The 13035-nt window shown below is 33.9% G+C and overlaps 1 protein-coding gene across 2 annotated transcripts in view; it reads right to left on the bottom strand.

Annotated features, from left to right (window-relative positions):
* The window catches only part of LOC140966084 (4-hydroxyphenylpyruvate dioxygenase), a 13493-nt gene extending 3462 nt beyond the window's left edge, over nt 1-10031 (bottom strand). The window contains exons 1-2 of one of the 2 annotated variants that reach the window (XM_073426408.1): nt 8819-10031; nt 6825-7254 (exon numbers count right to left, since the gene is read on the bottom strand). In XM_073426408.1, the coding sequence (XP_073282509.1) occupies nt 8890-9951 (1062 nt within the window). In that variant the 5' untranslated portion in view covers nt 9952-10031 and the 3' untranslated portion in view covers nt 6825-7254; nt 8819-8889. Of the gene's footprint in view, nt 1-6824; nt 7255-8818 lie in introns of those variants that run through there. The other variant, XM_073426409.1, reaches the window with a different exon arrangement.
* Nucleotides 10032-13035: the final 3004 nt, after the last annotated feature.

Here is a 13035-nt window from a genome sequence, read left to right on the forward strand (position 1 = left end):
TTTTGTTAGTATGTGTTTAAATAAAATATTGTTATTATTTTTTTTATTTTTTAAATTATTTTTAAAAAAATTTGAAAAAAATCAAAATCGAGTTGAGTCGAGTTAGCCGGGTTCAGGTGGGGAGTTTTCAGGTTGGTTCGTGTTGATCAGTTTTAACACTATCATGTGTCAACTCAACCCTAAGTCACTCGAATTAACACCTTTAAATTATAATTAAAGATAATTGTTATTTATAATTTTATGTGTGATATTTAAATCATTATATACATGTAAAAAAATCAATATAAATAATATTAACATAGGTTTAGGCATGGATTATATGGATATACATTACACGTACTAATCTAACTTTTGTCTCATAGTCAACAAGGAAGGATCAATCAATATATTTCTGATTAGTAATGATCATTAAAGAATGGTGTCTATCACGGATTTAAATTTATAAGATATTTCAATTTAATTATATTTATTATGAAAATTATTATTTTAATATAAAAAATCAATTTTTTTCATATTCATATTTGTGTTAAACAAAATTATGTTAAATACAAATGAAATCAATATTTTTAATTTAAATAAAAAGTGAAAATATATATTTTTTCAAATAGAGAAAAGCAAACAGAAATATGATAAACGTGATTTTAGATTCCTATAAATTTATTATTTCTTGCATTATTCTCCATCTGACCCAATCTAAACCGAGTAAAATATATTGAATAAAATCATCCGACGAAGAGAATTCAAGTTACAAACATTCACTTCTCTTATTTTATTATCAATTATATAATTTTTATCTCGAATATTTCAAAATAAATATGTCACACATATCACACACACATATTTTTTTCAATAATATCTCTATATATATACATATAAAACAGAATTTTTGTCATATTAGAAAAATATTTGACAATATGCTATAAAAAAAATATTTATTAGCATTAATGCATTCACCTATCACATTAAATATTTGAAAACAAATAGAAAATAAATGCGCAATTAAATGTGAAGTTTTTTTTTTTACTTTTTTTCTAAAATTAAAATTTGAATTGATGTTTCTTGAAAATATAAACAACAATTAAATGTTTGCATTGGCTATATCATTTTTTTTTAAAATTTCGGTTATGATTTTAAGTTTTGTATTAATTTTATATATTTAATTATCACTCATCTTTGTCATATTAAATAAATATATAAATTTTTTATATAATATTTTGTTTTTCAACTTTTTAAAATAATTTCGTCGTAAATTTTGGTGTATTGATCGCTCGTAAATTGCTATTATTATTATTATTATGTATCTTAATATAAATTTAATATAAATATTTTTTAACATATCCTCATAAGTAATAAATTTTTAATCTAATAAAAATTTGACTTTTTGAAAAATATTTATTTATTTTTTATTTTTGATACACAAAATAATATATTATTTTTTTTATTATTTTATTATTTTTATTAATAACAATTTCATTTAACTAAAATAAAGAAGTAAATTTAACTATATAAGATTTTTATTTTCATTTGAACGTTATTTGAAATGAAATTTTTTTTATTGATATTTAAAATTTAAATATATATTATATTATATAAATAAATTTAAATAAATTTTCAAACATTGATATCTAATCATTAATTATATACAATAAAACTTTGTTCATCGCATGAGTGAAATACTAATATAACAAAAAATTCAGATTTTTTTCCCTATAAATATTGAACCTACCTAAATATATAATAATAACTCAAATAGATTACCTTGTTGACTAGTCAATATTATACTAAATAGTTGGTCGATTTTTGCATCGTAGCCCGATATACGAGTATAGGCCTTGTAGGCCACCAAAGATCAATGTAGGAGACCAGAGGGAAATTTCATCAGCAAAAATAATTTTGTTTTTCACCTTTTTTTTTTTTGTATGCAAATAGAACATAGGATCGAGTAGATTTACGATTAAATAATCAAAAAAATGCACACATTTGTTTTTTTGGTGCATACCAACTTCAATTTGCGCCAATACTTCATTCCCTTTCATATCATCTTAAATATTAATATATGGTATGAGTTTTTCTAGTTCGGTTTACGAGATTAGTATGATTCGTAAGTCACTATGCAGTTTGAAGATTTATCCTGTATACATATAGTAGTTGTGAGTTTAATCGTTATAAAATAAAATAAAATTATAGATATATATCGATAACATTATATCTTTTGAGTTTCAAACTTTCGAATATATATCTTTTTGAACATGTAATTAAGAAGTTAGTCGAATACTTTTTAGAGTTTTTTTTATTAAAAAAAAAAACAATCTCTCTTATTTATTCAAAATGTTATTTAAAATAAAAATTGATTAAAGCGAAAACTGCGAAGATAATTAATGTGAAGAGTTGATATTATCATTTAAATAACGCAATTATTATTATTATTATTATTATTATTATTATTATTATTATTATTATTATTACCTAGTAAGATGGGCCTATAATATTTATACGAGCATCCTTAATTAATTTGTTTACGATCTCAATCGCTATTTCAACATCGTGAAATTGGGGTTTCACGATTAAAACCATAAATTAAAAATATTTAAAATCATGTTAACTTAGTTATATTTAAAAAAAACAATTATTTAATACAAACTTAAGGTTACATTTGTATTTGAAGGAAATATTTGAAAATTGAAATGACTCCATGTTAGGATGGTGAAACCGATCAAGTCCGATAAATACATAAATATTTTCATAATAGAATGACATGCTTGGTAGGAGAGAATGAGATAGAAATAAAACGAGCATTCTCATCTCATTTCATAATAGATAACGTTTTTGGATTTAAAAAAAATGTTTCAAATTTAGTGGATATTTGATGTTTGAATCCCCTCGAAAATTATGGAAGATAATCGATCAAACAATTCGCAATAGCCTAGACTGATGCTTGCAAGAAAGTTAAATCCTATGATAGTGCAATAAGGAATTTTGTCTGATTGCATGTAGAAATTAACCAGCATATTCAAAGAATCTCGATCCATAAGCAAATTCACAATGATGCTTGTAAGAACGAAAAATCATATATATGATGTCACCATAAAATAAGATTGACATGACACGTATAATCGACCCGACCTATGAAAAATATTATTATTTTATGTTATCAAGTAAATTTTGTGAAACGGATCTCCTAATCGACCCGACCTATGAAAAATATTATTATTTTATGTCAAAAATATTAATTTTCATTACGGGTATGGATAGAATCGACCCGTCTCACATGATACCTACTAATTATTTTTATGTTAAATATTATTTTTTCATTGTATGTCTAGACTAATTTGACTCATTTTATTGATAAAAATCTGTGAAACTGCCTCATAAGAAACCTACTAAAAAATATATGTTACCCATCTTAAAATAAAAGATATACACGATATCGAGATATGGTTTAAAACATAAAATTTGGAGTGATAAAGCATAGATTTAGCCGCAAAATGTTGCTCTTTAGTCACAAATAATTAATTATCATAATGTAATGTAATGAGCCCTTTAATTCGTAAGCATCAATTGCATAAATGCCTATTTAATTTTTATTGGTCAATGTGTGTCTATATATATATATATATATATATAACATGTTTAAAACAAACAAACATATGGATCTGGTTGTTTCTATGCTGAATTCTTGAAATTCGAGGGCAAAATGGGTAAAAGGAGGTGACAGAAGAGAGTGAGCACAAATGGTGTTTTCTTGCATGAAAGATATGTACATGCTTGAAACTATGTGTGCTCACCCTCTGTCTGTGACCCCATCCACTCTTTCTCCCTCTCTCTCTCTATATATATATATATATATNTATATCCAGAATCCGTTTTCGAAAGTTAGATGCACAAACGATTGTGATATCAAGTTTCATTTGTTATTAATTTGTTTCAATATTTAATATATGTTTATAAGGGGAACAATTTTTTAAACACCAAAACTTTCTTGTGACCATATGAAAAATCAATTTTTTGAGATAAATTTTCAATATGATCCGACATAAGACATTATTTTTTATGTTCAAAATATTACTTTTCATTGAATATATGAATCATGTCAATGCGTCTCACGAATATAGATCTATGAGACAGTATCACATGAGACTTACTTTTCTTTAAATATTCTTGAGAAATAGAAATTTGCATTTTAAGAAAATCATACATGGATTTGGAGGGAAAAAAACATAATGTCTTTTGAAAAATAAATCGAAAACATGAATGTCTTTTTGAAAAATAAATCGAAAACCCGTCTCACAGATAAAGATTCGTGAGACCATCTCCCAAGAGACCTACTCAAAAAATAATACTCTCCTCTAGTAGTATTCATACCGCTACAACTTTAATTATTCCTTCTCTATAGCCACATTAATACAGATACACACACACACATACATTCTCTGATATCCAATATATATTGGTGATACTCCAAGAATGGACCCATCAAGATCAAGCGCAAATTCTCGGCCCATCCCTAACACATGTAGAGGGCCCATGACAGACCCAGATATTCTCTTATAAATATCAGGTTTGAGCGTGCGGTTGATTCAAGATATATTCATTATATCATTTTCAGCAACACCATTAGCTGCTCCCCTTATATCCTCAGTCTCTGACTTAAGCGTCGAAAGGGCTACGTCGGGACACCCTCCCGGCCCTCTTCTAACGCTCTAATTCGTGATTTCAGGCTCAGGGCTAGTTCGAAACCTTCTTCTGGATTAGTGACACTTGCTGAAATCGGACCCTAAATTTCCCGTGAGTATCATTTGGTGCCGTCTGTGGGAAATTTGAGCTGAGACGTGGAGATGGCAGGTAGGAGATGGAGCAGAAGAACTAACACAACATCGTCGCGTCCTCAGATGGGACCCGAACAATCTTATGTTGAAACGAGGCAGGAACAACCGCGTCTTTAGACGAGGCAGGAACAACTTCGTCGAGAGACGAGAGCCGAACAACCTCGTCAGGAGACAAGATCCGAACAGCCTCGTCACGAGACCGAGGCCGAGCAACCCCCTCCCAATGAGAACGTGGGGAACTTGACATTGGAACAATTGGGTCAGTTCATCACCAAGACAGTAGACGAGCCATGAAGAGGAACCAAGAGTCTATGTTTGATGAAAGACAAGCCACTTGCCATGAACAAGATGAGAATGTGGAGGGCCGTCAGAGAAGGGTGGAAGAGACGCGAGCCCTCCCAAGCGAAGAGAATCCAGAGATGGAAGAGATGTGGATGGAGATACGGATGTTAAGGCATCAATTGGAAGACAGAGCTCCAGCGCCCAAGAAAGAGAGTCCCTTTTCTCCGTCATTTTGGAGGAAGGGCTTCCCCCAAGTTTTCGACAGTCAAGCGTGGGAGAGTATGATGGGCGTACTGACCCAGAAAAGCATTTGGGAAGGTTTGAGAACGCAACCCTGTTGTATCAGTATTCAGATGGAATCAAGTGTAGGGTGTTCTGGGCACGTTGGTGAGGTCAGCCCTGTAATGGTTTAACACATTGCAGCCCAACTCCATACGATATTTCGAGGATTTTTCCGCTGCTTTCTTGCACTGATTCGCTAGCAGTAAGAGGAACCAGAAAAACTATTTGAGCCTATTCGTGGTGAAACAACAAGAAGCAGAAATTTTGCGAGAGTTTGTCCACATTTCAACAACGCAGCGCTGGAGATACCAGCGGCCACTCCTGACATCATGATAAGTGTCTTTACCCAGGGACTGAGAGGAGGGGAGTTCTTTAAATCGTTGGTCAAGAAACCTCCATCAAGTTATGATGATTTGTTATCTCGGAGGAAAAAATATGTAAATCTAGAAGATGCCCAGTGGCATAAGAGGATGGAACAGCGGCCTGAGGGAAATAGAGTTGAGGGAGCGGAAAGAGGAGGTAAGAAGAGAGGTGCGGGCGAGAAAGACGAGGATAAAGCTAGGGGCAGAGGACAATTCTCATCCCATTTTCATGTGGATAGGAGTCGTGACAAGGTGATGGAGGTGGGAGAACTCGCAAAGGGTTGAGAGTAGTGCTAGATTGCCTTTGCGGGACAGACGAGAAGATCCTCATCTGGGAGTCGACAGAGGTCTCGCCCGTCACCTAGGCGTGGTCAAGGCCCTCCGTGGATAAATCAAAGGGTCGGGGAGCAGGGAGGAGAAGGTCGAGGTCAAGATGTCTCTCAGGAGCCCGTCGAACTGAGTAGGAGAATGAATGAGGATAACCACCCTACGAGAGGAATGATTCATAAGATCTCGGGGGGTGCTACCGATGGAGACTCTGGGCGAGCTCGGAAGGCACATGAGAGAAGGTTGGAGAACTTTGAGATATCAAGGGATGCAGACTTACTACAAGACCCCATCATCATCTTTGGGCCGGAAGACCTCCGATGCATTGTGACTCCACATAACGATGCCTTGGTGGTGACAACCATCATCGCCAATTATGATGTGGCGATAATATTTATTGATAATGGAAGCTCCGTAAACGTCTTGTTCAAAAGCACGTTGGATCAAATAAATGTGAAAGAATTTGAGTTTGAGCGGTCTCCACCCCGTTGTATGGGTTTGCAAGACACGCCATCCCGCTTTTGGGTCAGATTGTTCCAATCTACCTGCCTCTTAAATTCAAGAAGAACATGCATTTTTCATAGAAACACGTTAAATAAAATAATGAACAGAAATAGCAATATAAGATTCTAGTGTAGTTTCCAACAAACTTTCAAAGGTCTAAGTAAATTTTGGAAGTTTTAATGTGTTTCTTTGATAACAAAATGTGTTGTATACATTAGTATTTAGTTGCCACACAAGCATGAGAAGAGCCAAAGCACGACTTTTGTGCAAAATATATCTGCATAATAATCAATCTGTAACAGATGAACAGTACAAAAGTCCAAGTTTATTGGCACTATTACATCATATCACCAAAAAGGAAAACTATATCATATCATTGTGTTTACCTAAACGTTCGTTTGCAAACTTATCGGTTAATATGATACATATATGCATAGAGTTTTCTAAACTTGATCATACTTGCGATGAAAGCACGGTTGCATTCTCAGGCGGTTGCTGCTTCAATGACTTGTTTGGCCTCGAGCATTTTCTCGTATTCTTCAACAGATTTAAAGAGTTCGGAGATGTTCCCCTTCCCAAATCCTCCACACCCACCTTTCTGATATACTTTTCCTCCTTCGTCTTTGAGCATGCACCCGATTCTTTGAATTATCTCAATAAATATTGTTGGCCTGAGCTATGTATACAAAGTTAGACAAGTCTTTTTAAATACTCTTTGATGTGGAATCTAGCATTTTGCTTTCCGTTCCCACACAGATATTCTAAATGGGAAAATAAAAAGTACTCCAATCTTTTTATTGCAGAGAAAGAGAAACAAATCAAGTAAAAGCTAAAAATGACGAAAACAGAACCTCTAAAGAAAATTCATAGATAACGATAAAAATTCAGTCAGGAATCAGGACCATGGGAACACTTAGTGTGAGTGAAAATGTCCTATATTTTCTCAAGCAACGGGAAAATGTCACTTGAGTCAAATAATGCCTTATCCCCTTGATGTCACAGGTGCTTGCATCTTTCATGGCATTTACCAAAAAAGAGCAACATTGATAGTCTCCCTGAATTTTACAGCAGCATAAACATTTGGTTCTATGAATTCAGTGCAAATGCAATGGCCAATGGGACCCATAGTGACAATTGAATGAGCTTACTGTAGAAAAAAAGAACCTTTGAGATAAGCTAATATATTGTGCAAAAAAAAAAACAGGTTGGTGCTATTTATATGTTAGCTGATATCTGCAGAAAGTTCATATCTGCAGAAAGTTCAATCATTTACACTCCAAAGTGAGAAGCAGAACAAACAATCCAAGTTAATCATGCCTTGTGGTTTCACCAATAAGAAGAAAAGAGACGCTAAGTGAGAAGAGAAAATATCACCAAAAAAACAAATTAGCACACATCATTTAACATTGCTAGTTCTACTATCAACTTTATTTCTTTTTATTAGTTAAAACACTTTAAAATGAATTCATAGGCATAGAAAGGCTTCCACAAGCAGCTTTCTCAGGTTGACATGTCTATTTCCTGTTAGATGAAGCTATGTAATGTGTAAATATCATCAAAAGATAGAGATGTGAGGAGAGTATGAAAAGGAATCAATAAAGCTCCTCATGAAAGTTTTGGGGTTCACAAAGGACTAAGATCATGCGAATTCCCTGCTAGTTGCACAACACAGTTGGAGGGTGGAAAATCAAATCAACTACCGTGAGAGTCAACTATCAATTCTGGTCCACTAGAAGTAAAAGCTCAAGCAGGAGACTACAGTTCACATTAGCTCTAACCTAGCTTAGGTACCCTTTGGATACCCTCGGGCAACAAGAATAAAGTGGTGGATCGAAGCAGTAGTCTTGCATAGCATTGAGCCAAGTCACTGGCTTGTAACAAATTCTAGACTGGATCGTATGCAAAGAAAAAGTGTTGCTTTTTATCCATTCTTTAATCACATCGTCATATTGAGGTAACTGAGAAATACATCTCAATCTGATAAAAATAGTGGCAAGTGGCACTCGAGATACTTATCAGTCCGCTATCCAAATCCAACACCGGTTATCTTAATAATTTTCCATGCACATGTGGACTCTGAATACCCCAAAGTTCATTGTCCAAAATCAATTCCAATATTGATTTTTCAGAATTAATCATATTATATCATCAAACACAATGCAGGGAACTAAGTCTGATTTACAGCAGTCGTAGAGAGTGAACAATAACCACAACAATCATAACACAAACATATACCTGTCACCAATAGGCTTGGTGAATATCTGAAGCAAAGTCCCTTGGTCATCCCTGTCCACCAAGATCTCCAACTACTCGCACTCCTTAATATGTTCATCGGTAAGCACGTCTGCAGCCCTGCTTTTCAAATTCTTATAATAAGTAGGAGGTGGCCCGGGCATGAACTCAAATCCCCCTACCCAACTTCTCTTCCTCATCTCCCTCAAAGTCCTAAAAATATCCTCACTCACCAATGCCAAATGCTGCACCCCTGCCCCTTCGTTGTGCTCCAAATAAGTCTGTATCTGGCTCTTTCTTTTCGTCCCAAAAACCGGTTCGTTCAATGGGAATAACACGTTCTCATTGTTGTTCGCCAGAACCACAGAATTCAAACCGCTCTCCGTTGTACCAATATCCTCAGCTGTGAATTCAGCAAATTCGTGGAACCCGGTGAACTTTTTGAAGTAGTCCACGACAGGGCCCAATTCGGGCACATTTCCTACCGCATGATCAAGCCTCCTGATCCCATAATCCAGTTCTTGATAAGCTGCGGAGTGTTCCACCGGCTCAAACCCGGGTAAAAAGGAGAACCCATTATTAATTGCCGAATCGTCACCATCATAGCTGACGAAACGTAGAACCACATCACCATACAAATGAACCTCAGCAATGGCTGTTTTATTGTCTGACAGAAACACTGGTGGTGAGACGGGTCTGGCACCGCGGGATACGGAAGCAGAGAAGGCAGAGAAGGCGGATTCGACTTCAATGGCGAGAGCGCGCACAGCGAAACCATGAGATGAGGAAAATGAACAGTGATTGGAGAAAGAAAACGTAGGAATAGAGGCCGATACAGCAGAAGCAATAGAGGGTGAATAAGGGGCGGTGAATAGGAAGTTAAGGTCGCCAGAACGAAGAAGATAAGAGGCGTGAACAGAGTTTCCCGTGGATAGGTCCGATTTGGCAGATAATGGCATGCCGAGACCCCATGAAAAACGCCGAGAGGTGTTGGTAGCGTCTCCGCACCAAAATTCGACGTGGTGGAAGCTTTTGACGGGGAAATGGTCGGATTTCGGGTTGCTGCGTTGGAAATTCTTGAATCCCACGAGCTTAAACGCCGTGGATTCGGTGGCGGAGGAGGAATCCTTGCCCATTTGTTCGGTTTGATTTGCTGTGTGCTGAGTGGAGTTGGTTTGAGAATGGAGGATTGTCGGCAAGGAGAACGAGGACGAAAACGTGGGAAATTTCGGCAAAACATCACATGTAAAAAATTAATTCTCATTTTTTAAATGTTCATTCTACCATCATTTTAAATATTTTCAAATTTTTTTCTTTTAACCTTAAACTAATGTTTTCTTCCTTTGAGCTGCTAATCAGGGATGTGTGCTGGAATTATCTGTTCTTGATCTTTGGAGTAACTCGAAATTGGTGAACCTCGGTTGATTTTCTTCGAAGGTTGGCAAAATTTCGTGAATTTATTTATACTTCTACTAAAGGGTTGCATTTCAATGGCTAATTTTTAAGTTAAATTATGATCTATCTGTCACTGGGTTTGGAGAAAGAAATAATTTTTAGCTAAATTGCATGAATTAAAAGAAGAGGGATTTGTATTACTGATATGGGGGATCAGGTTAAAGATTATATTCTTCAATTTGCACCCCTGCAAAGTGCAAAGTGTTGTGGATGAGGATTTTTGGCACAGATTATCGTCGCTGAAGCTCAACAAACTTGGGATTGACGAGTCTCCCATTCCCGTAACTGGTCTGCTCTCTCTGAATTAACAGTAGTTCTTGTATTTTTAATGGCATCCAAGATAATATATGAGTGGTGGGCATCGAAATTTCATGAAATTCCTAGCTTATTGCTGATGTTAGTTTGTCTTGCAAATTGTTACAAGTTTCTGTCACAAAAATTGTGGTTCACCTTTGTCTTTGAGCTTGTTGTATTCTTTTGATTTTTAGCTGAAAAGTCAGATAAAGTAAATCCATAAGTTTGAAGAGAGCATACATGGACATAACTGAAGTAGATAAAGTACCGAATGTTTTTCCAGAACCGGATTTTTTTTTTCATTTGGAAATCATTGCCATGGAAAGAAACATCATTTATCCTTGTGTCTTACCATGTCCTCAACCATTGGGTTGATGTAAAAATCGATATAAAGCCACATCTATCATAATTTATGGTTGTTGAATCTGTTTAACCAAAGATATTAACATGGAGTCGTATGTTCGTCCGCTACAAGTTCTAATTCCTCGATTATTGAATATTGTGGGCGTATTAACAACCGATACATGGAAGATTACACGACCGCCGTCATTCCCTCAGAATATTGCTGGGTTTGTTTTACCAAATTCAATTTTATTTTATTTTATATTTATTCCATGATTAATTTTAATAATATTAATTTTGCAGAGGTGATTGTGGTGCATGGGTGATCAAGACCATCGAGGTGGAATTAGCTCGTCTCAATCCATATGAAATAAATGACAAGATAGTCGACTCATGTAGACCCTATTTAACGGCATGTACTTGGAGTAAAGATTGGATTTTGTAGCGATGCCATGGTGGTTGTTGGGATGTTTTGTAGCTTTTTTGATCATGTACAACTTCAAACAAAAACTAATGATTTGTAGTGTTTCTACTAGATATTATGCAATTGTGTGTTTATTTTTTTTGGATTCCATGGTTTAGTTATTTGTTTTACATTTTTATAATGAGTCTTTAAGGCAAAATAAGCCAATGATGATTTAGAGCGACCGAATGGCGACTGGAAGCAACCGAATGACGATTGAGTGATATGGTAAAAACAAAGTGAGCAAATTCTTGTTTTATATCTTATTTACTATACTATGGTACGTTTACATGGATAAGAAATTAAGAAATTAAATATAGTGTGAAATAAGGCAAAAATTACGGAGAGCGACCGAATGACGACTGAGTTATATAGTAAAAAATAGTGATCAAGTTCATGTTTTATATGCTACTTAATATATTATGATATATTTTTATGGATAAGAGATTATAAAATGAAAAATAGTGTGAAATAAACTAAAAACAATAATTTCTAGTACATCAAGTGGTTCTATTAGATCACTCATATATCACTCAGTCCCTCTCAGTCGCTCTTTGTATTATGACATTATTTTTATATTTTACATTATCACTCCATTATACTATACTAAAATAGAGTAAATAGACCTCAAACGTGAAGTTGCTCATATTTTCTATTATAAGAATCATATATCACTCAGTCGCTCTTTGAATTATTTTACGCCACTTTTATATTTTATACTCACACGATTATAATATACTATAATATAGTAAATAGTCCACAAAACATTAATTTGATCACTTTTTATACATTGAATAGTATAAAATATCTTCAATTCATTCATACTAAATCATTAATGTTCAATTACATTTTTTTTAAAAAAAAATCCAACCTTCCACTTCCAAAATATAGTATTTTCTAGTACATCAAGTGGTTATATTAGATCACTCATATATCACTCATTCCCTCTCAGTCGCTCTTTGTATTATGACATTATTTTTATATTTTACACTATCAATGGAAATAGCTGTCCATTCTTTAGATTCGGATAACCATGTATAAGTTTCTTGTTCATCATTCTTCCACTCTCCATTAATTAATCAAAATCTGGATGATCGTCATTTCTATACAAAATAAACAATAAAGATGTCATAAAAATTAAATGATTTAACATATAATCAGATGACATAGCATATCAAAGTGGGCGACTGAAAACAGAATTGAGCGACTGAACCCATAATGTTTGGGCGACCGAACAATTAAGAATGAAATATATGAAAAATTATATTTACAATAAATACATTGTAATAAAAACCAGTAAAAAAAATTGAGATGGCATTAGAACTTACACCTGATTTAAAATCTTTGACAATGTTGAGAAAAATTGAAACTTTTTTTAGGAAAACAAATGACTATAATATTCTCTTTCTTAATGTAGATGAAGAAAAAAAATTGAAGAGAAGAACAATAAGTGAATGATGAAGAAAAGAAGAATCGTTGTGAGAATGATGAAAAGAATGGAGGGAACAAGAACTCATTTTCTTTCCTTTCTCCCCTTTCAGTTTTGTATGTTTCTTTTGTTTTTTTAATAATTAACTATTTTATTAGGTGGATATTATTTATCAAATTTTGAATTCTAAAAAGTTAATATTTAAAATTAAAATATGCTCAGGGTTAGACTTTAAAG

The sequence above is a fragment of the Primulina huaijiensis genome, unplaced genomic scaffold (genome assembly GCF_012295235.1).
Source record: "Primulina huaijiensis isolate GDHJ02 unplaced genomic scaffold, ASM1229523v2 scaffold20025, whole genome shotgun sequence".
Lineage (NCBI taxonomy): Eukaryota > Viridiplantae > Streptophyta > Magnoliopsida > Lamiales > Gesneriaceae > Primulina > Primulina huaijiensis.